Source organism: Mercurialis annua, linkage group LG1-X, assembly GCF_937616625.2.
Source record: "Mercurialis annua linkage group LG1-X, ddMerAnnu1.2, whole genome shotgun sequence".
Taxonomy (NCBI): Eukaryota; Viridiplantae; Streptophyta; class Magnoliopsida; order Malpighiales; family Euphorbiaceae; genus Mercurialis; species Mercurialis annua.
The window spans coordinates 68448081-68469600 of NC_065570.1; the positions used below are offsets into that span (position 1 = coordinate 68448081).

A 21520-nucleotide genomic window follows, 5' to 3' on the forward strand; every position below is an offset into this window, starting at 1 on the left:
TCAATGGCTGTGACGTATGAGCCTAACAGTCGTCGAGGTTCCTAATGTCTCACAGAAAGATATTGGGGGCTTGAGGATATTAAAGCAGAACTGCAGAACTTGAAGAAACTGTTTAGTTTCCCGTGGAACATCCTGAGAAGTTGGAGAAATTTGGAATGTCGCATTCTAGAGGTGTTCCGTTTTATGGACCTCCTGGCTGTGGTCAGATGTTCCTTGTCGGGCAAACTCGGTAATTCTTTCCTGAGCTACTTACTATGTCGTTTGGACAAAGCGAAGGTAAAGTGTACCAAATATTGACAAAGCACGACGATCTGCTCCTTGCGTACTCATCTTCGACGCAACTCAGCGTGGCAGATATGTAAGAGACTCTCGCGGGGCTGCAGCTAGTCTCTTGAATCAGTTAGTTGCATAGATGGTTGGAATGACAGCCAAAGAGACAGTTTTCGTCATTTGAGAAACCATCAGACCAGACATTATTGACCCAGCACTGCTCAAGTGCTCAGGCCGGGTCGCTTGGACCAATTGACTTACATTCATCTACCAGATAAAGCACTATCTTAATCGCGAATGAAAAAAAATTCCTTTTAAAAAATTAGCTAGCCATGATGAACCATCTGGTTTCTTTGACGGTATAAATATATCAAACGCATGCCATACAATAAAGTCTAAACTGAACATATATGCCGAGACAACAGAGGAAATAAAATTTGCCGTCTATTGAGCAATAAACCATTGACTAGATTGTGGATTTTTGCACCTGAGATTTTCATTCTGTTGTGAGAAAATTGCGATATAAATGAAAGAGTGAGCATCATGAGCATTTCTAAGCTGGAAAATATTTGTTTGAATCATTGACCAAATAACTATTATTGACAAAAATAGCGTCTGCTTTCCTGATATATAAATAGAGTTTTTTTAACAGAATACAGATTTGTAATATATATAACTTAACGATGAAACAAAATGAATACATAATCTATAGTAATACTACTACCTTGAAGAATATATTATAGTATACAATATGTTACAGCTACAGCCATACCAAGTCAACTTCAGGGAGGAATTTTTCCAAGTTGATGAGGTATGCCGACGTGAACTCAAGATATATGTAACTCTTTCGACAGGCTTTCATCTACATGTCGCAGAAACTATGATCTGAAAGACGGGAAATCTAATATTAACATGACAGTTCTTTAGAATTCAAAACAGTAGAAAATTTAATAAACTTGATAATTGTCGGAAACAGTATGTATGCATTACCTTCTTCCATTTATTGTCTGGTCAAGCATGTGCATTTCCTCTGTTGTTCCGTGAGTTCCTGTCATATTTAATATGTTTCAACAGTTGGAAGTTTTGCATGTAATTAGTTCACTTACACTTCATTTCCCGTGTTAACATTAAAGAAAATGAAAAAGAATCTTGCGACGTTTCATAAAAAGAATTGAGATTCTAATAGTTGATTGCCCCATCAGCACCTTACAATAAAATGAAGAATCTACACAAGCTCAGCATAGCAAATACCTGAATTTTCTTTTGAAGAAACTTCACATACTCCACTGCCTCATCTAACATATCTGCAGTGTTCGTTTGCTGCACGCAACATACATGATAATCCCAAATCAAACTCGTAGGAATATAGCTTAATAAAGAGGGTTTGCAAGTAACACGTGATTAGAAGACAAAACTGGGTTTAAATCAAACTCCATGAATTCATTATGGACATTGGCATTAACATGTTGTATCTATTTATCACTAAACAAAAATCAGCATCTATCTTGAATCACAACTGTAGTGTGCACAACTTTGATATACAGTAACGTATAGTAAGATTGGGTGTGTTTATAATTAAGGCTGATAATATGTGGGCTAGCCATTCCAAATTGTGAGGTTGTGCCATAATAAAAGAACATAGGCCAGAAAAGAAGCCTTATGAGGCATATGATATAACCACATATGCTAATCTATCATGAAAATTTGACCTCCTATCCGCGCATGTGACACACTGATATTCACTCCACAAATGACAAATTTAAATTACGAAAATATGAAGGTTCTTCAAAGTAATCATAAAGAATGATTGATTTTGTGGTTTCATAAAGAATAGTATTATTAGAATTAAAGACGAGTAAAATGATATTCATGGAAATTTTTGCTCGAACTTAAGTTATGATCATTTTTTTGCTACCAGTTTTTTCAATCTAAGAGCATGGAAGAAGTTGAGAATGATATGATTTGTCCTATGTTGGAAAGGAAAAAATGTTGATGGTGTTGTATTGATAAAGACACATGTAACAAATGCCATTCAGAGAAACTTCGGTTCTATTCAGGTAAGTCTAAGTGCCCACGGGAAATTTATACGTAACTGCAATTGACTCCAAATTTCATAGAATGAGTTATCACATCAATCCTATTCTTCATAAATGATATAAATTGTATGCAATAGCAGGGAAAAGAAATGTCAGAAGGCATATGCATAGGGGTGTAAATGAACCGAGCCGTTCACGAGTAGCTCGGTGTTCGGCTCGATAAGAGCTCGGTTCATGTTCGTTCGTATTCTAAACGAACCGAGCTCGAACTTGATTTTATGTTCGTTAATATAAACGAGCCGAACATGAACACAGTGGTGTTCGGCTCGTTTGTGTTCGCGAAAAGCTCGAATAAGAGTTCATGAACAAGCTCGTTACGAGCTCGATTAAGAGTTCGTGAACGAGCTCGTATATAGTTCACGAACAAGTTCGTTTAGAAATACGATTAGGTGTTCGCGAACTAATTCATATTTAGATTAATTTGTATAATATGTTTCTAATTTATTCAACTCATATTCGCGAACGACTTCGATTAGATTGTTTTTAATTTATTCAGCTTATTTTAGTGTTTGTTCGTTTAAAAGTTCGTGTTCGTTCGTTTATCCGCTAAACGAGCGGGGTCACGAACGAGCTCGTTTAGTACTTATCGAGTTCGTTCGTGAGTTTATTCGTGAACGAGCTCGTTTAGTACTTATCGAGCTCGTTCGTGAGCTCGTTCGCGAACTTGTTCGTTTAGCGGCTAAACGAACGAACACGAGCTGAACACGAACCGAACATGAACACTATAAAATTTAAACGAACCGAACATGAACACTCTGTTCAAAGCTCGACTGAACATGAACCGAACATGAACACCTTGTTCGCTAAACGAGCCGAACATGAACACTCCAAAGCTCGGCTCGGCTCGGTTCATTTACACCCCTAATATGCATAATAAGATCCGGATGAATTGGCAAACTAAAATGGTTGGAAGGTAGGCTAAAATGTCAGCAATTGAGCAAAAACCAGATGTCGCTTATGAGGTGCCACCTCTCTAACAAATTGGTCATGCTCTAGAAGCAATATTAACCTCTATACCTGCTATTCCAAATGCATACTCAACTGACCATAGAATCATACCTACAGTAACTAAAATTTAATGTCTTAAATAGTTTAATTTTAAACATTTTTTGTATAAACAATGAAATCTTAGCATCAATAGGCAATCTATATATCAAAGTGAGTGCAACATAAATACATGCATCTACAAGCTAACATATTATCATAATGTGCTTCATACCCTCAAGAAAATATAACTACTAATTCTCTCATCTCCCGCTTTCCCTCTCATCGATACACGCACCCCAAACAAGAGGCTCATAAGACTGACACATGAGTAACTTTTTAATTATCTTCTTTCCACTTAATAATAGCTAATCTAAAATTTGATAAAACTAGCTACCAGTTCATATGTTACCTTAGTAAGAATCCCCATCAACTTGTTCACATTGACTTAGTTCAAAACTGAGCATACAGTTATTCCCAATTTATGGATTATGTGGAAGTTTCTTGCGTGACATTTATTTTGTCGCTATCACCCCTATCACAAAGGCATTGTCACATTGGAGACTGAGAGACTTTGTACCTAGCATAAAACAAATTGGTTTGAATGATTGCTAAAATCCGAATGTCTTGCAGAACTACAATTTTATATATGAAGACAAGAATAAGAAATCTATTCAGAAAGGGCCAAAGTTTCCTACAATGCAAACATAACGATTTGAATGGTAGAGGAAGTAAAATATATAGTTCTGAAGAGAAATCATTTGGGAGGGATGGAAAACATAGGGTTGTAATAATCACTACCTCAAAAATTACATTACTAGACTTCGGTAGAAATTTAGTAGACTGTGAATACTTTCAATGGAACTTCTTGATTTGGTTGCCATGAAATTTAGAAACATTTTCCACAAGCTGTAATTTGGTTAGTACGGCTTGCTACTATGACTTCACACAACACACATTAGGGTCTAATCACAAAAAATCTGCTGCAAATTGAAGGGGAGATAAGTGAAATTTTAGCAAAAAAGTAACTTGACAACTTAAAATAAGGTGCATAGAGAGAATCTCCTAATAGTATGCCAAAACATTATTCAACTCCAAATCATTTTCTAAACTACGTCTACATACGTGCATTAGAATGCCATTATTTCATCCACAGATCAATTTAAGGCCCTACAGAAATACAGATAATAGGCATGGATTATAAATTGAAGCAATCATCGACATCTTCAAATTTTAATTTTGTTTCAATTAACTTGATTCAGGTGATGACCAACAAAAAATTGACATGGTTTCAACTGAGGAAGGGGTGAAATGGTTAAACCTTTCAAGGCCAAATAGTAGAGGTGACTCTGTCACTGAAATTAAGCAAACTACAAATTAAATTTGATCCCAAAACAAAAACAGCTATAACTTTTCTAGTGACAATTAGCATAAGTGTAAAGTTTGATAACTTCAGATGCGGTTTACTACCCTAAGTAGGCATGAATCCAAACAGAGTAATTAGCAGAAACACAGTTTAATGTCACTAATTTATTATATTAGTGCTATAAATTCTCACATAAAATGATATATATATATATATATATATATATATATATATATATATATATATATATATATATATATATATATATATATATATATATATATATATATATAAACTAAAAGAATTTGATCTTGCAGTATGCAATCTCTGAATAATACACATATCTGTACTACTTAATTATAAGAACCACCTAATCTCGACCTGATAAAATTTTCAAGAATAGTTTTGTTACCTTATCCATGTTAGGAACCAGTTCCTGAAGCTTCCTTATTCGGTCACTAATTCGAGTTCTTCGAACCTAAATAAAAGAAAGGACAGTTAAAAATCCATTTAGGACTAACAATAAACACATTAGCCGTATAATTTCATATAAGCAATATGATTCAACACAATTACTTACCCTCTCTGCAATACTCCTAGGATGCGTGGCACAACCTCGCTTGGCGCGAATCCGACACGGAACGGAATCCTGCAAAAGCTTCTCCATTTCCATTTCCATCAAACTAGACATCCCTACGCCGCTAATAGGAACTTGACAAATTTGCTCTGCTTTCTACAGAAACCATCAATCACAAACAAATAAAACCTAACATTTTACTCAGTGATCAGACAATTAAAAATTGCAGTCTATATATATGCTTACCAAGAGAGAAGAGTGCTGCAAGTGAACATCTAAAGCCATTTTACCAGAAGGAGAAGCAATTTCCATATTTGGTGAGCTATATTCATAATTTGGTGCAATTCCAAAGCTAGTAGAAAAATACCCATCATTTCCAATCCCTGAACTCCCTAGAAAATCAGCTGGTGAACTATTTTGCCTTTGTAAACCAGCACCCGCACCACCCAAATCATACAAATCATTACTACTGCTAGTACCACCCGGTTCCACCGCAGAACCAGAAACCACAAAAGGCAGAAAATTTCTAGTATTTGCTTCTAATAATTGTGTTAACGTTTGGTTTGGCTTTAATGGGTCCTCTTCTTCTTCTATTACTGCTTCTTCTTCTTCAAGTAGTGTTTCTAACCATGTTGGCGGTGCTGACCTGAACCTAGCCAACCCAACTCGGTTCACTTCACCACCGCCGCCGCCGCTTCCGGACGATGTAGGTTGCATTTGCAATAGTCTCAACTACTTTCAGGAGCTTTTTGTTGCAATTTAGAACACCAACATAAACAAAAACAGAATCTTTCCTTTTTTTGTTTGTTCTTTGTGTTGCAACTTAACAAAAAACGACTGCAATGAAAGGTTTTAATCATGTCCAAATATAAACCGTTGGATATAGATAAAACTAGAAGCTCCGTATGATTGATTTTAATGAACGGTGGATGAGCGAGTGAGGATAAGGTCCACATCATTAGAGATAAAAACAAGGGTGCTGTAAAGGTGAAGTGGCTCGTGTAAGCCTTATAGAGACGCAACGTCACCGTTTTCTAGATTTGTTTACTGTATACTTGGCAGTTAAAACCTTCAAAAGTCAGAAGGTAGTGTCTGGAGCGTGTTGCTCACGGACCAATGGAAGAGGATAAGAGTGGGGTGGTAATGGAGAATAATGAAGCGCGTGGTAAAGAGAGAGTGGTGAAAGGAGGGGGGTTTCCATTTGGGGGGTTGTACCTTTACAAATGGTTGGCTTTTTGTGGCAAATTCAAGGAGAGGCGACCACCGATGCACCCATCCACAAAGGAACACATAAAAGTTAGTAAAAAGACTGCTAAACGACAGGACCAGCTTATTGAATCTCGGCTAAATTCATATTGGGGCCTATATTATACCCTTTTTAATTAATTCATCCCTAACAAAATCAATTTCACTTTTTCTAACTTGTTACAACTGAGGGAGCTCGTCATTAGTCATGCCACGTTACACAAATTTGCTGGCATGAAAGTGTATGGTTTGCATACGTCAAAAGTCTATTTCTCAATCACCCAAAAATCATACTATTAATACTAATTATCTTTATTTTAGTTTGAGTTCGATAAAAAAGTACATGAACTTTTAAAATTCTGCAATTAAAGATACGGACTCTATTTTGGATGTAAAACGACATCGTTTTAGATTAAAACGGCGCCGTTTTGGATGTAAAATTGCACTATTTTTCAACGGAAACACACACGTGCTCTTAATTGCAAAAATTTGAAAGTTCATATATTTTTTTTGCCAAAATTAAAAGATTATGTAAAATATCAAAAACACGCGAAAGTCGGTAATTTTTGGTGCATTTAAGCCTTTATTAAATGCATTTTTATATTTTAATATTTTCCATGTCAATTTTATGTGTTTTTTATTTGTAAATTGGAGCAAATTAGCGGAAGTCCCTTAAATATATCATAATTAACAGTTTGATACCTCTTATTTTAAAAATCTATTTAATGGTCTCTCAGTTTCAATTCCGTTAGCTATTAGGCCCTTCGTTAATTTCGACACTTACTTTCAATCAATTTGGTATTCCACTTTTAATTTCAGGAACGATTTGCTCCTTCACTTTTAATTTTATTAAACAATTTGGTACCTAACTTTTAAACAATTTGGTATTTCAGTTTCAATTCCGTTAAATGATTTGGTCCCCAAATAAACATAAGAGTCTCTAAATTAACAGAATTAAAACTGAAAGACCAGGCATTTGAAATTAAAAATATCAAATTGTCAATTATGGTAAATCTTAAAGATCTCCACTAATTTGCTCTTAAATTTATATATAATATTCATTCTTTATATATCTATCTGAAATCTAATATGTATTGATACAGTTTAAGAGACGTGTTATTTGTGTATCTTGTATGTATTATCATGTATCAATTTGTGTATTATGTATGTTATATTTTAGAGTTCAAATGCAACTTTTTCTTGGAAAATGTGTGAGCTATTTTTGAAATGTATGAGAGATATTTTTAAGATTTACGAGAGATGTATCTGACATGTTTTTAGGCTGTAACTAAAATATTTTCAAATTTTATCTGAACTGTTTTTAAAATACGATTATTTATATAGAAAAATATTGTATAAATATTTATCTTATTTTATATATTTTCAAATATGTACAAATTTCACTTAGACTGTATATTTTGTTTTTCCATCAATAATGGCAATGAAAAGATGATATTGCTAATGATTCATCTTTTTATATATTATATCATGTATAAAAAATTATTCATCGATGTGACGATGGAGATGAATGTAATATATGTATATTTTAAAAATATAGTAACTCTCGAAACTCTATTTTTTTTTTGGAAAATACATCAGAACTTTTTTGAAATATATTACAGATATAGCAGCCTGACATGTATCTGATTGTATTTCTAACGAACACTCTGATATGACATGTTGATATAATTTATTGGTGTTTGTTGTATTTTTGTAAAATATAATTTATTTTGGTAAATTTGTAAAATATAAGTTTTCATATATTTTTTTGCTTATTCCACATTTATATTTTTTTTAAAAAAAATTCTCATATATATGTATTATACATGACATAAGAAATTATCAGCTCCTCGCATTTTTCACTTGTTTACATGATCTTTGGTCTATCTTACTTTTTTAGTTTCCTGTAATTTTCTTTTTTTATTTACTTCGTCCTTATACTTTTATTTTTGTCTAATTTCTTTATAAATTTACTATTTACTTAGTTCTCTTAAGAGTTTCATTTTTTGTTTACTTCGTTCCTACACTTCTGTTTTCGTCTAACTTTTTTTAATAAATTTGTTATTTACTTAGATCTTTTAAAAGTTTCATTTTTTGTTTACTACGTCCCTAATCTACTTTATAAGGATCAAATCATTGTGAAATTTGATTGTAGAGGGACCGACCAAGTACACAAAAAATAAAAAATATAAGGACTAATTAAAGAAGTAAAGTAAATCAGGGATCAAGTAAATAAAAAGTAAAAAGTACAGGGATTTGAGGATGGATTAAGCCATTATACGTATAATATTTGGATGGATAAAAATTCTCATGAATAATTTAGGAAAGGCATAAAACTTGATAATTAAATATTATTTTGTGATTCAAAAAGATAAAAAAATCATTTTAGATGTTGTATAAAATAGAAAAGAATTCATTTTTATTTAGCGATTACTATTAATTAAATACAATTTATCAAAATATTTTAGTTAAATTTATTTAATACTATCACATGATGGTGAATTTTCACTACAATTTATTGACTATATATTAACTGGATTTTCTTGTATATTAAATAATTTATGTACAATTTTTTTATCTTTATTGAGAGACCCATGAATATATGACAAGCACAAAAACATACTACTATTATTGAAAAATATCAGCATGTATTGCATAAATAATAGAGCAAATTATATATATATATATATATATATATATATATATATATATTTCAAATCTTAATATTTTTGTTTTAAAATCTTATTTAATGCCTCCTATTTTTAATTAGGCAAACAATTAAAGGCTTTTGTTAATTTTTTATACCGAATAATTAACCGAATTGAAAATGAGGTTTACTAAATTGTTAACGGAGTTGAAAAGTGAAATATCAATCGTTTTTTTAGTGAGTACTAAGTCATTAATGGAATTAACAAAAGCCGCTAATTGTTAACGGAATTGAAGCCAAAGGTCATTAAGTAGATATTTCAAACAAGAGACATCAAATTGTGAATTATGGTATATATAGGTACCTAAGAGTAATTTCAAACAAAAAACATAAAACGGAGTATTATATATTCAAAATGTAGCAACGGTCAAATTTATAGGTAGCTGCAGTACATGACACTGAAACGCTGCCGTTGAGTAAATATTTGTTTTGCCTCTGCTGCAACCTGTTTTGACTACAGCATAGAAGATGAGCCAAACAAACAAACAAATGAACAATTACAATAACAGTAAAATGGAAATGGATGATAGTTATGAGTTCCAATCCCAAAGAACTAATCAATAAGACACAGAGATTGCCACTAATTTCTTTGATTCTTTTAGGGTTTTGGATTACTGAATAGCGCAGAGAAAATGGAAACAGAAGAAATGTGTTTCCAGATTGGCAAAGATCACTGGGCATTTCTGGTAATATCTGATTTTCTTTTTCATATCAGTTTATTATCCTTAGGGTTTTAATTCTTTTTGTTATTTGTTAGATTTTATCGCTTTGATTTATGTTAATTTATGTGTTTTTACATGTATATATATTCTTTATCTGCATTTGATTTATCTTTTTTATATGTTTATGTATAATGCCTGCCCCACTTAAAACCCTAAATTAAACTTGATTATCGTTCTCTGTTGTGATTCTTTGTTTGTTATGCTGTTTTTCTTTTCAATTTATGCTGGTTTTTATGTTTTTTTATCTGATTGTTATCTATTTTCGATGTTCTTCGTGATTTTTTATCCTTGGACAACGAATTATTTCTTGTTCGTTTCCTGATATTTGATATGTAAATATAGGATGAAATTGAAGCACCAATGTGGGCAGATCTTAATCTTGAAGTAAAATGTAATTACAAAGATTTGTAAGTATCTCATTATTATGTAATTGATTTTGTTTTATTACATTTTTTATATAATATGTGTTTATTGTTTGCCATATATTGCAGTGATGATAGGTGGTTTCACACTACTCATATGTAAGCTTCTTTTTTTCTTTTTTGCCCATGTCTTATATTTGTCTTATCGCTTTTTGTATTTTCTGAATAATATACTTACTAGTTAATGCTCAACCAATGTGACATTTTTAGGTTCCACCAGTGTTCTTCTCTCCAGTTAAAAGCTGCATTTGCCCATTCTGGTGAAGGCAATGCATCCTCCTCCTCACCAAAGCTTCCGTCCTCAGTCTCAAGATCAAGGGGCAAGCACTACACGAGCAGAAAGACGGGTGGGAACTGTCAAGATTTTGCATTGAATAAGAAGCATCCAGTTAAGGCCTTAAGTGGGAAGACATCATGGGGGAATTCAGGATTTCGTGAGGACATAAAACCTAAACTAAGCTTTATAAATTCCAAAGGAACCTCAAAGTTGAAAAGTAGTTTGATTGTTGATAGGAAGGTACCCAGAACTACAAAAGATCATTTTAAAGTTCTAAATGATCAAACACCTTCTGAAGGCAATATGAGCTCTGGAGTGGACAAGGCAAGTGAAAGCAACACAAGTAATATAACGAGTGAGAATGATCAGAAACTACAGCAGACGAACATGGAGATATCAAATCCAGCATTTGGAAATTCAAGCAGACTTGTTTCAGCCATGAGAATTAGCCTTAGAAAAAGCCGTGCTACAAGGCCAGCTTCAAGGGTTGATGTTAGTAGTAAAAATAATAGCAGCAGCTGTGGAAGATTATCGAGAGACAGCAACTCTGTGTCAGGGAAATCTAGTGTAGGGTCATCTTCTAACCCTGGTCATGATGTTAGCAGACCTGCATATGAATTGGTGCAGCAAAGAGACCAGACTCCAAGTAGCAGAATCGAGGAAAGGATGACTCAAGTAACAAAAAACAAGACTAAAGAATCTTATGTGTCAACGACTTCTAATATTCAAGTTAAATGCAGATTCATTAATTCTAGAAAAGAAGTAACTAGTATTCTCTCAAAGCCAACACAAAAAGATGCTGCAAATTCAAAGGTGAGAAGCTGTGAATTCAGGAAAATGCATTATGCCCTTAAGTTATTATTTGGACATCTCTATTTCAGATAAATTGCTCATGAAATATACTAAATATTAGAACAGTAAGCAACTATTAAGATTTATGAAACATCATAAGACAGATTTCAAATTGCGTAAAGTTTTGGCAGGTTAAGAGCAAGACTTTACATCCCAAAGCTTTAAAGCCACGTAAGGTTGATGAACAAAGCTTATCAACTGGTGCTGTTAAAGCTAAAGAGAAGGTCATAGTGAGTGCACGGAGCTACATAGTTAGTGCTGGAAATGAGAATCTAACTGGAAGAGTGCCCATAAACAAGAATCTAACTGGAAGAGTGCCTATAGACAAGAAATGGAGTAACCGAGACATTGCTAATGGAGTGATGGCTAGGAGACAAAGAGCTACAAAACTGAATTTGCCACAGAAGGATGGTAGAACAAGACATCAAAAGGTACAAATTTTAGCTGTCAATTTAGAGGCCTCCATTCTCCTGTGTTTATTCTTTTCTGAAAAGTGCAAACTACAGAATCTGGTCTCTGTTGAATTTCGAGTTTGTCTTTTTATTTCTGAATAAAATGATGCATACTCTGAAAATAAAATATGAACTTCAAGTCTTTGATTCTTTAAAATTTAATTGGAATTTCCTGGTTTAAGAAAATCTTCTTATAATCGTAGTGTGCATGATGATGTCAGTTTAACATTAGAAACTATTTTGTTGAATGTACTCTTTGGTTTACAACTACAAATAAGAAAATATTTCCGAGTTTTAGGTTGCTTGATGGGTTCAAATTGAAATTTGTTAAAGACATAACATCTGTAGGGTTAGATTCTCTGTTTGTTTCCTTAGTCTTACTGCATCCTAGGAAATTGAAATAATATCATGTGCTCACTCTTGGTTTTATTCAGAAGAATGTTGGTTGTTTGATGGGTTCAAATTGAAATTTGTTTAGACGTAACATCTGTGGAGTTGGATTCTCTGTTTGTTTCCTTAGTCTTACTGCATCCTAGGAAATTGAAATAACATCATGTGCTCACTCTTGGTTTTATTCAGAAGAATGTTGGTTGTTTGATGGGTTCAAATTGAAATTTGTTAAGACGTAACATCTGTAGAGTTAGATTCTCTGTTTGTTTCCTTAGTCTTACTGCATCCTAGGAAATTGAAATAATATCATGTGCTCACTCTTGGTTTTATTCAGAAGAATGTTGGTTGTTTCACTTCTGTTTCGTTGACTAAATCCCTGCATATGATAATTTACTAGCAAGTAAAGGGATGATATTGCTGCTAATTGGCTGTGCAAAACTGAAAAATTATGTTCAGTACAATTTTGATGGAGTTTTTCTTTAAGATAAATTTGGTACAAACCGAACCAAATCAAACTGAAAAATCAATTGAGCTGAATGGTTCGGTTTAAAAAGATTCAGATCCTTATAATACTAGTTCTATGTGGTTTGAACCAAATGCACACCTCTAGTTGCTGATAAGAAAAATTAGAATGATGTGTTCCTCCTTTTTCATCATCCCTTTGTGGCTCTTATGCTTTTTAAAAAGCCATTGTTACATTTTGGGGAGTCCAACTTATATGTGACAGTAACATAATATGAACTTAATAATTTATTCGTTTGTTTTGAAATCTGGTTTATGTTTTTGGCCTTGTTATCATAGTATTGGTTTGAAGGCAGGTAGATATATTTACATGGTCTTCTTTGGCATGTTAAATGGTTCTGGTAATCCCTTATTGCAGTGATTGAAGATAAAAATGAAAAACATCTCTTTGTGATATTTCCATGAGATTGACAAATTGAATGCTGGATGATAATCTGTGCCTTCTGTCGTCGTGATAGTCTTGTAATAGCTTTACTGACAATCTTATTTTTGGATGAACTTGTTGTGAGCAGGGAAAGATCAGCAGCCCAAGTAAGGTTACACAATCAACCCTTTCTACACGGAGGGTCTTTCTTCGATAAGTAAGCAGTACAGTACTCTAATTTTGTACATAGAGGACTTAACCTACTACTTTAACACACTAGAAAAAGAAAGTTAGCCCCAATGACTTTCCTTCGAGAAACTGAACTTCCATTTTACAGTTACAGGGGTAAATTCTGGTTTTTACTTTCCCCATATAAACTGGCCAGGTTAGCTTTCATGGGTAAAAGCTTTCAAGTCACTTTGTATAATTTTGAGCCTCCATGTAACTCCTTGTTATGCTTCCTTCTATTCTTTAATCTCAGCGTAATTACGAATGTGTGCATAACTGTGAATGTAGTGCGTAACTGTGAATGTAGTGCATTGCCAAAAACTTGAGCTTCTATTTCACTGAGTATGAAATTTAAAAGAGTTCGACTCGAGTCATGTTTACCCGTGACAGTAGTACTTTTCATCGTGGAGTCATCTCGTTGTTGTCTAATATTAGATTAGCACCAAACTGGACTTCCATGTGGAGCTTCAGATGACATGCGTAGCACAAGCAAATGAAAATGAAACTTAAATGTATAATATATGAGCAACTAATGTGGTGTTAGTTAAGCTTGCTATTCTAGAGCAAATCAATGTTTTTAACAAGAAGTTTGGAATATGCAATCAGATCATGCAATGCGTGGTAATTTAATCTCATTTGCCAAAAAAGAAGAAGAAGTGGAATGATTATTTATCACTTTTCACTCAATTTTCTCATGTATATATAATTTTCTTTTTTAAAAAGTCGAATTTAAGATTAGTTTGCACTTCAAAATTGATCATCAATTCCTGTCAGAATTACCAGACCGCAGGAGAAAGCAATAGCTGGGCCACTCACATGCAGGCCCATACATCTATTATGGTCAGAAACTCAGAATTGATTGGAGATGTCAATTCTTTTAGAAAAAAATATTAAATTATAAGTTCCGTCCTGATTGGTATGAAAAAATCGTAGATTAGAATTTTTCCCATGTAGTTTGTCCCGTTCGATAAATTTTGGTATTTCACTAGGTGAAAGGTGAGATAAGATGTCCCGCTCTTACCTCCTCATTCGATTACCAACTAGTTAATATTTTTTTTTTACTTCTTTGTTATTTTTCTTTTTAATTATGATATTTCTTATAATAGTAGTCGATTGTTTTGTTTTTCTCTCGGAAGGTATAGCAGGCAAGCCAGGTTGCTCAGCCTCTGCAATGATTGTCGCTCTCCATCTCTATTAATTGCATCAACCACTTAATCAAAGCATTGTGCAAATATTGAAAAACTAAATCTACATACTTGTAAATTTCCCTTTCAATTCGGCTTGAAAATTGCTTAGCATTTACACGTATTGATTAAAACCACTTTGATATGACTATGAGATTAACATTAACCTTAAACTGACCCCTTCATTTGTGGAATTCTGAATATTAACATCTCCCTTTCTTTCATTCTTATCTTTTACTTAATTTAATTCCTCTTCTGGTGAATAATTTCCTGGAAAACAATCCTTCCGTTTAATTTCTCCTTTCTTCAGGTACTTATTATTTAATTACTGTATTTGTTTAATTATGTTTTTACTTAATCCAAATCACAATAATTTCACTTATTACATTTAAATAGTTTCTTATTAACTTTCGAGATCCTGAAATTGACATTCTCATTCATTTACGAAATGAATCAAAATGTGCCCTTGTTCTTGTATGAAACTTGAATTATTGTATGTCATCGGGTACAAATAGATTTTTTCATAAAGTTTACGTTGATATTATTTGTGGCATTAAAATGCACCTTATAAATTTCCATCTTCTAATGAAGGCTTGCAATCATTATTAATTCATTGGAATCTGTATAAGCTACACAATAGAGAATAGCCCGCTCTCTTATATTCATAAGGGTGATGAAATTCTCATTTAAATAGAAGAATATGGTCGTATGGAGACTCGAACTCAAAAACGATCTCCATAAATTCTTACAAAGTGAGAATACTTATGAGACAAATAGAAATTTGTATCTGAAATTCTAAGATCTGAACATAATATCTCGTGAACTGTAATTGTATGAATTTTATAGTTATTATTAAATGCATGAAAATTTATTACACGTATTATTTTTTTCATTCTTTGTAGGTGAGGTTGCATAATTGGTATGGAGTCAATGAGAGGTCAAGGAGGCATTCAGATGCTGCTAACTGCAGAACAGGAAGCACAACATATAGTTTCTGCAGCTAGAAACTGTATGTATATGAAAATATAATAAGAAAAACATTTATATTTATTCTCATACTTCAAAATGTTTCATTAATTTCTATTTTTCATTTGTGTCAGTGAAGATGACAAGGTTAAAGCAAGCTAAAGATGAAGCTGAGAAAGAAATGGCTAACTATCGAACCCATTTAGAGTCTGAATATCAAAACAAACTCTCCGAGGTATCGATTCGTATTAAACCTTTGCACTATTTTAATATATTACTACTAAAAATTAGATTCGTATTAAAGTGATACCAAAAATTTAAATTTTATTTCAGGCGATAATAGTTGTCATACCGGTCGACATTTTAGTCGTGATTTGACGTGACACCTTAGCATATTGTTCTTGGAATATGCTACCAATGATTATCAAATAGATTGATTTTCATATCAGCAATTTAAAATACTTCGAGTTGTACCAAAAATTAGATTTTTGTTGTAGTGTTTTGATACAAATTAAAGTTTTGGTATCTAATTAAATTCTAGGGTAAATATTTGATACCACTCGGCCTTTTAACCCACCATTAAAATATGATTACTTGTAGCTTGCTATGCAAAATTATGATCTGGCTTTGATTTTTAATTTGTTTTCATATATAGACAAGTGGGAATTCTGGGAATACTGTGAAAAGACTTGATGAAGAAACTGAAGTAAAGATTAAGAATTTGAAGGAATCAGCCTCCAAAGTCCAGTCAGATGTTGTAGCTATGCTCTTGAAGTATGTTACTACTGTTTAGCCCTGCTTTTTCAAGGTTGGTAATAAAATAAATTTTAATTAGCATCAGATTCAGAGCCGTACCACCCTTCAACTCTTTGGTTTTGTATGGTACTCGATATGAATATTCACCTAAAATTCATAACCATATCGATTAATTTTTCTGTTTGGTTTAGTTTGAAAAAAGTCGAACAAAAAAAAATTCTTGATAATTTTTGTTCATTATACACCTTGATAAATTATTGGGTAATCTGCCCCCAAATAAAAAAAATTTAGGCTAATTGTTTGAAAAAATATAAACTGATCCTCTGTCACAAGTTCAGGGAGCGCGTTGACTCTTTGTTCATGGAATTATAAAGGGGTGTTCATTCAGTTTAAACGAAACCAAATAACATTAAAATTTTAACTTTTCTAAATTAGATCGAATCAAATGTCATTTAGCATTTAAACGAATCAACACGAACATAGCTAGCCCGAAAATTGAGCTAGTTTACATATTCTTTATCATCTACGAACCAGTTTACGAACTTTTAAACAAGCTCATATACGAGCCCGTTCATGAACTATTATACGAACTTATATATGAGTTGTTTGTAAATATAACACACTATTATATACTCGTCAATTGAACATAAAATTTTAATACAAACGAACACGAATAAAGCTGAATGACGAGCCACTTATGAGCTGCTTGACTTGTTTGCAGCCCCAACTTTATAGATGATAAAAATGTATTCAATGTACCCAGTCAAATAGAATAATATAATAGTATGATGGTTGATCGATTAATAAATGCGAATTTTGTCCGCACTCAAAATGTAGAAACGGCATAGATAAGATACGGAGAGCAAGAAAACAATACCCTACCATCCCCAATTGCCCATAACCCAGCCATGCACACACACACAATCCGCATATCAACGACATCGTATTTGAGGTGGTTGGCAAAACCGCCTTTGAACTTTGTAGGAGTGGTTAAAATATTCCCTACATACACCTGATTTAAACCGCCTTTAGAGGTCAGATTTGTTGTAGTGAATGTGAATGCTTATTTATTTTAAAATTGTCCAAGAAAATTCACAAGCAATTCTAAAACAATTTTATAACAATATTTCTTTTATTTAGACAAAGCCTCTTAAGCAATAACTGCAAAATAAAACAACTGAATTTCATACGATACGATGGTTTATTTTCTTAGTTTAGAGGAAAATAATTAAAGGCTGAATTTATTTAAAGGCAGACAGGAAACCCTAATCTCAGATTGTGATGTGTTTTTAAATAGGTCGACCTTCTGGTACGATTTTATCTTTGAGCCACATGTAGATTGGGAGGAAGAGATAATATATTGATGCCATCACACCCAAAATAAAACGCACCACAAACCCTAATGGGTTCACTTGCTTTGATACGTCCTCATCCTTTGAACCAAGCTGTAATAAAGACCAAACATAAATAATTGATTCAGTCTCCGATAACTTTCCAGATGTTATCTCACAGTCACAATTAATTGATGAATAGACTAGTCAATACGTTTGTGAGTGTGCAAGTGTCAGTGCCGTAGCTAAATTTTTTTATCAGAAAATGAGGAAATTATAATCGGCGATTTCTTGATATGTACAAACTAGAGCGAAGTTCAGAATCGAAATTATATTGTCGATCAGTTCCCACCAAAACGAATGTGTATGTTCAAATGAACCGAAAACAATTCTAATTTTAATTTTTCTTCAAAATAAAATAAAATTAAATCTTTTAAAATATTAAATTAAATCAAGCTAAACCGGACAATATTAATTCAATTTGATATTTTTCAGTTTAGTTTGGGTTGCATCGACAGCTAACTGAAACTTTTGTACGTTTAAGGTCAAACCGAATTAAAATACCAATTTTTTTTTTATACAAGTTCGAATCAAATAAAGTTGAATCTAATTTAATTATTTAGTTTTAATTTTCAGTTTTAGTAAAACCCTAGAGGAAGGTGCATGTGGGAGGTGTTCGCTAATAATTATGTATCCCGTTATTTCTCTATTCTTTTTGATATCTTTTTCAAGGATAGAGATTTCCTGAGTCATGTTCATTCGAATATGAGGGAATCCGAATCCCTTTTTCAATTATCCTATTCCGCCATCCTTTTCTATTTACTAGTCAATTCTTTTCTCTCCCGTCTACACATTGTAGATATAACGATTAACGAGGAATGAACAAGACAAAGATAATTAATTACCTGTAGATGAGAATCGCCAGATTCGGGTTTAACACCAGTTACGGAACAGCCGATGATCAATCCATGATGTCGAGCACCACGATACCATTTAGGGCCAATCGGCTTAAGTTGAATATCGGTAAAGCCGGCCTTTTGGAACCAAGCAATGTACTCTTCCTCCTTAGGGAAGAGCATCCAAACATCTGCAAAGAAGCGAGAAAGCCAATTGGAAGGGTAAACTGGACCGATTATGCACGCTTTTCCTCCTACTTTCAACACTCTATATGCTTCCTTTATTCCTCGTTGTGGATCTGGCCAGTACTCAATACTGACAAAAACAAACCAAATTAACTCAATAATGTGTCAAGATCATTAATTGTCTTTTGTTATGATTTCTTCCTGTAATAGTAGAACTTTCCTTGATAGAAATATATGAGACATACATGTCTTTACAAAAACATATAGGCAAAACAGAACAAAATTTTCATGCTGCCTAAAATATGCTACGTGGGCTGCCACACATGTTCCATTTCTTTTCCAATTAAGTGGTTAATTAATATGTTTAATACTGGTTAAATAACCACTTTAGTCATTACTATTGCACACTTGTATACTTTTAGGATATTTTTAGCCAACTTCTGCTGGTTCATTCCTATATTTTAATTATTTAAACAATATCATCTAATGTTATTAGTCTGAATTTTGCATTTTATTTTATTACTTGGTCTAATTAATAAATCTGTTAACTTTATTTTGGATAAATAATTAAACTAAAGAAATTTAGCTCATACATGATGAATAGATCAATTAAGTAAAATTAAAAATATTATTAAATTAGTTAAGTGAGTTTAAAATATTACTAACCTTTATTTATTATAACATAAATGTATGTATTTTATATATGATTTATTTGATGACGGTATGAGTATTTATAATTATATAAGTTTCTTTGATGTGATTGTTATAAGAATAACTTTTATTATTAAATATGAGTTATGTTTTACTAATATAATTTTTCACTAAAGTGTTAATTATATACTTTTTTAAAAAAAGGTGAAATAAATAATATATTCCAAATAACTAAAGTAGAACTTGCAATAACATATGAAGATCACGTTCATGATAGCAGGACTTTCCATAATAAATTTAGCAGAAATAATCTACTAAAATTATAAAAAAATGACCAATCATAAACAATTAATAATCCAAAGAAAAACAGGTTACCTTCCAGCAGAAACATATCGATCAGCATAATCAGTAGGAAACGGAAGATCTTCTGCATCACCTTCAATAATCATGCATTCCTTCAAAGCCGCTTTCTTCTTCGCCTTCGCAAGCTGATCAGGCGACTGATCAAGAATTGTGACATTCTTAGCATCCACATGCTTCACAATTTCTGAAGTAGTGAAACCGGTACCACCTCCGACGTCTACCACAATCATATTCCGGTCACTGAGGTCAGCCGGCTCTAATGCTTCTTCTCTCATTTTCTCAGTAAAGTGACAAGGGTTTAAGATATGGTCATAGGCTATTGATATGAGTCTATAGAACCAAAACGCCTCTTTCTTGTGCTGGATAAACCTAGGCTGAGAAGCTGACCTAGGCTTGGTTATTGTTTTTGAGTCTTTTGAAGAAGCCATTGATTTAGGAAATGGAAATGAATTTTGGGATTTTAAAGAATACCTAGTTGCTGAATGATTGGGCTATGCAAGAGAGGAGTGTAAGTTTAACACGGTATATATGATATATATATATAAGGTATTGATTGCCTTACTATTTTCTTTATTTACTGGTATATCAACGAGAAAACATGAGGTAGCTCTCGAGGTCTAGAGCTAAAAAGATGAACGAGCCTCAACATTCCGATGTCAAATTAGTATGAGTGATTAAAAAAGATAATAAATAGATAGAATAAACGTGAAAAAATATATATATGCATATATATATAGGCCTAATTACTTAAAAAACCCCACCTTAAAACAATTTTTCGTTTATACCCTGACCTAGTAAAAAGTTCATTTGTACCCTCTTTTTAATTTTTCGTTTTCAATTGTACCCCAAAATTTTATTTTTTTAAAAATTTAATTAATTAAAGGATGAAAATATTAAAAATAATTAAATAGAAGGGTTATATCATCTTTTTTCTATTTGAAAAAATACAAATAAGTTAAAAAATGAAGGATTATTTTAAGCTTTTTCTAGATAAAAAAAGTTCAATTTAGTGCTTTAGGGTAGAGTTGAAAACAAAAAATCAAAAAAAGGGTACAAATGAACTTTTTCCTAAGTCATGGTATAAACGAAAAAATATTACAAGGCGGAGGTTTTTTAAGTAATTAAGCCATATATATATATATCCAGGATCGTGTTACGTTGAAACGCCGCCAGCAATGCTGTCAGGGATTGTCCGGAGTATTGGTCTAGGACTAGGCACTTTTGGTTAATTGGAGAAATAACCAAATAAATTGCGGATATTTCAACTTTGGTGAGTACCCTTGAAAAACTCAATGCTAGTAATTATAGTATATGGAGTACTCGATCGTATGCAATTTTATTTAGTCCGTCAAGATATATGGGAGATCGTTGGAGGGAGCAAAACAACACTTCCGACAAGTAAAGATGACCTTAACTTGCTGGAGCACATCAAGGACGCAAAAACACCCAAAGAGGCGTGGGACACTCTTTTCGGAATATACGCTTGGAAAAAGGATGGTAATGTCCAACAACTCGAGAACGGGTTATTATCAGTATCACAACAAGATTTAACAGTGAGCCGATACTTCAGAGTTGGGTCATGAAAATAAAATTACGGAAACACGAATCAAGAGAATCATCACCCATGGGCTACATCAAAAGAACCAATTTTTGATGAATTAGAAAATTTGTTGGCTAATTAAGAAGAGTTAGAGAAGCAAATTTCTAAAATCT

At 32.7% G+C, this 21520-nt stretch overlaps 4 protein-coding genes across 6 annotated transcripts; 2 read left to right on the forward strand and 2 right to left on the reverse strand.

Annotated features, from left to right (window-relative positions):
• Nucleotides 1-838: 838 nt before the first annotated feature.
• On the reverse strand, nt 839-6132 carry LOC126666291 (transcription factor bHLH80). 2 transcript variants are annotated; one of them, XM_050359339.2, is made up of 6 exons: nt 5540-6129; nt 5297-5449; nt 5129-5194; nt 1522-1590; nt 1261-1318; nt 839-1155 (listed from the first exon to the last, which is right to left on the reverse strand). In XM_050359339.2, exons 1-5 carry the CDS (start codon nt 6008-6010, stop codon nt 1271-1273), a joined length of 807 nt encoding a protein of 268 aa, XP_050215296.1. In that variant the 5' UTR covers nt 6011-6129; the 3' UTR covers nt 839-1155; nt 1261-1270. The 2 variants fall into 2 exon arrangements, 1 of the variants encoding a protein (XP_050215296.1); XR_007637893.2 differs by lacking the exon at nt 839-1155 and adding an exon at nt 3763-3930 and having other exon boundaries at nt 1256-1318; nt 5540-6132.
• A 3488-nt stretch (nt 6133-9620) lies between these two features.
• LOC126666131 (uncharacterized) lies at nt 9621-13863 on the forward strand. The gene is made up of 6 exons (XM_050359084.2): nt 9621-9931; nt 10310-10374; nt 10459-10488; nt 10600-11479; nt 11650-11949; nt 13395-13863. Exons 1-6 carry the CDS (start codon nt 9878-9880, stop codon nt 13461-13463), a joined length of 1398 nt encoding a protein of 465 aa, XP_050215041.1. The 5' UTR covers nt 9621-9877; the 3' UTR covers nt 13464-13863.
• Nucleotides 13864-14614: 751 nt separating this feature from the next.
• Nucleotides 14615-16559, forward strand: LOC126664883 (V-type proton ATPase subunit G-like). 2 transcript variants are annotated; one of them, XM_050357493.2, is made up of 4 exons: nt 14615-14968; nt 15561-15667; nt 15759-15859; nt 16280-16559. In XM_050357493.2, the coding sequence occupies exons 2-4, from the start codon at nt 15580-15582 to the stop codon at nt 16415-16417; spliced, it is 327 nt and encodes a 108-aa protein (XP_050213450.1). In that variant the 5' UTR covers nt 14615-14968; nt 15561-15579; the 3' UTR covers nt 16418-16559. The 2 variants fall into 2 exon arrangements, with proteins under 2 accessions (XP_050213450.1, XP_050213451.1); XM_050357494.2 differs by lacking the exon at nt 14615-14968 and adding an exon at nt 15387-15410.
• A 912-nt stretch (nt 16560-17471) lies between these two features.
• LOC126671211 (2-methyl-6-phytyl-1,4-hydroquinone methyltransferase, chloroplastic-like) lies at nt 17472-20478 on the reverse strand. The gene is made up of 3 exons (XM_050364952.2): nt 19820-20478; nt 18617-18923; nt 17472-17825 (listed from the first exon to the last, which is right to left on the reverse strand). The coding sequence occupies exons 1-3, from the start codon at nt 20233-20235 to the stop codon at nt 17670-17672; spliced, it is 879 nt and encodes a 292-aa protein (XP_050220909.1). The 5' UTR covers nt 20236-20478; the 3' UTR covers nt 17472-17669.
• Between the last annotated feature and the right edge of the window lie 1042 nt (nt 20479-21520).

Coding starts and splice junctions, on each gene's coding strand:
- LOC126666291 (XM_050359339.2), bottom strand. CDS start 6,010: ATGCAACCTACATCGTCCGGAAGCGGCGGCGGCGGTGGTGAAGTGAAC. Junction 5,195..5,296: donor CTAGGAGTATTGCAGAGAGG/GTAAGTAATTGT, acceptor TCTTTTATTTAG/GTTCGAAGAACTCGAATTAG. Junction 1,319..1,521: donor TTCTTCAAAAGAAAATTCAG/GTATTTGCTATG, acceptor TAAATATGACAG/GAACTCACGGAACAACAGAG.
- LOC126666131 (XM_050359084.2), top strand. CDS start 9,878: ATGGAAACAGAAGAAATGTGTTTCCAGATTGGCAAAGATCACTGGGCA. Junction 10,375..10,458: donor AAATGTAATTACAAAGATTT/GTAAGTATCTCA, acceptor CATATATTGCAG/TGATGATAGGTGGTTTCACA. Junction 11,480..11,649: donor AAGATGCTGCAAATTCAAAG/GTGAGAAGCTGT, acceptor AAGTTTTGGCAG/GTTAAGAGCAAGACTTTACA.
- LOC126664883 (XM_050357493.2), top strand. CDS start 15,580: ATGGAGTCAATGAGAGGTCAAGGAGGCATTCAGATGCTGCTAACTGCA. Junction 15,668..15,758: donor AGTTTCTGCAGCTAGAAACT/GTATGTATATGA, acceptor CATTTGTGTCAG/TGAAGATGACAAGGTTAAAG. Junction 15,860..16,279: donor ATCAAAACAAACTCTCCGAG/GTATCGATTCGT, acceptor TTTCATATATAG/ACAAGTGGGAATTCTGGGAA.
- LOC126671211 (XM_050364952.2), bottom strand. CDS start 20,235: ATGGCTTCTTCAAAAGACTCAAAAACAATAACCAAGCCTAGGTCAGCT. Junction 18,924..19,819: donor CGATATGTTTCTGCTGGAAG/GTAACCTGTTTT, acceptor TGTTTTTGTCAG/TATTGAGTACTGGCCAGATC. Junction 17,826..18,616: donor CTGGCGATTCTCATCTACAG/GTAATTAATTAT, acceptor TCTTTATTACAG/CTTGGTTCAAAGGATGAGGA.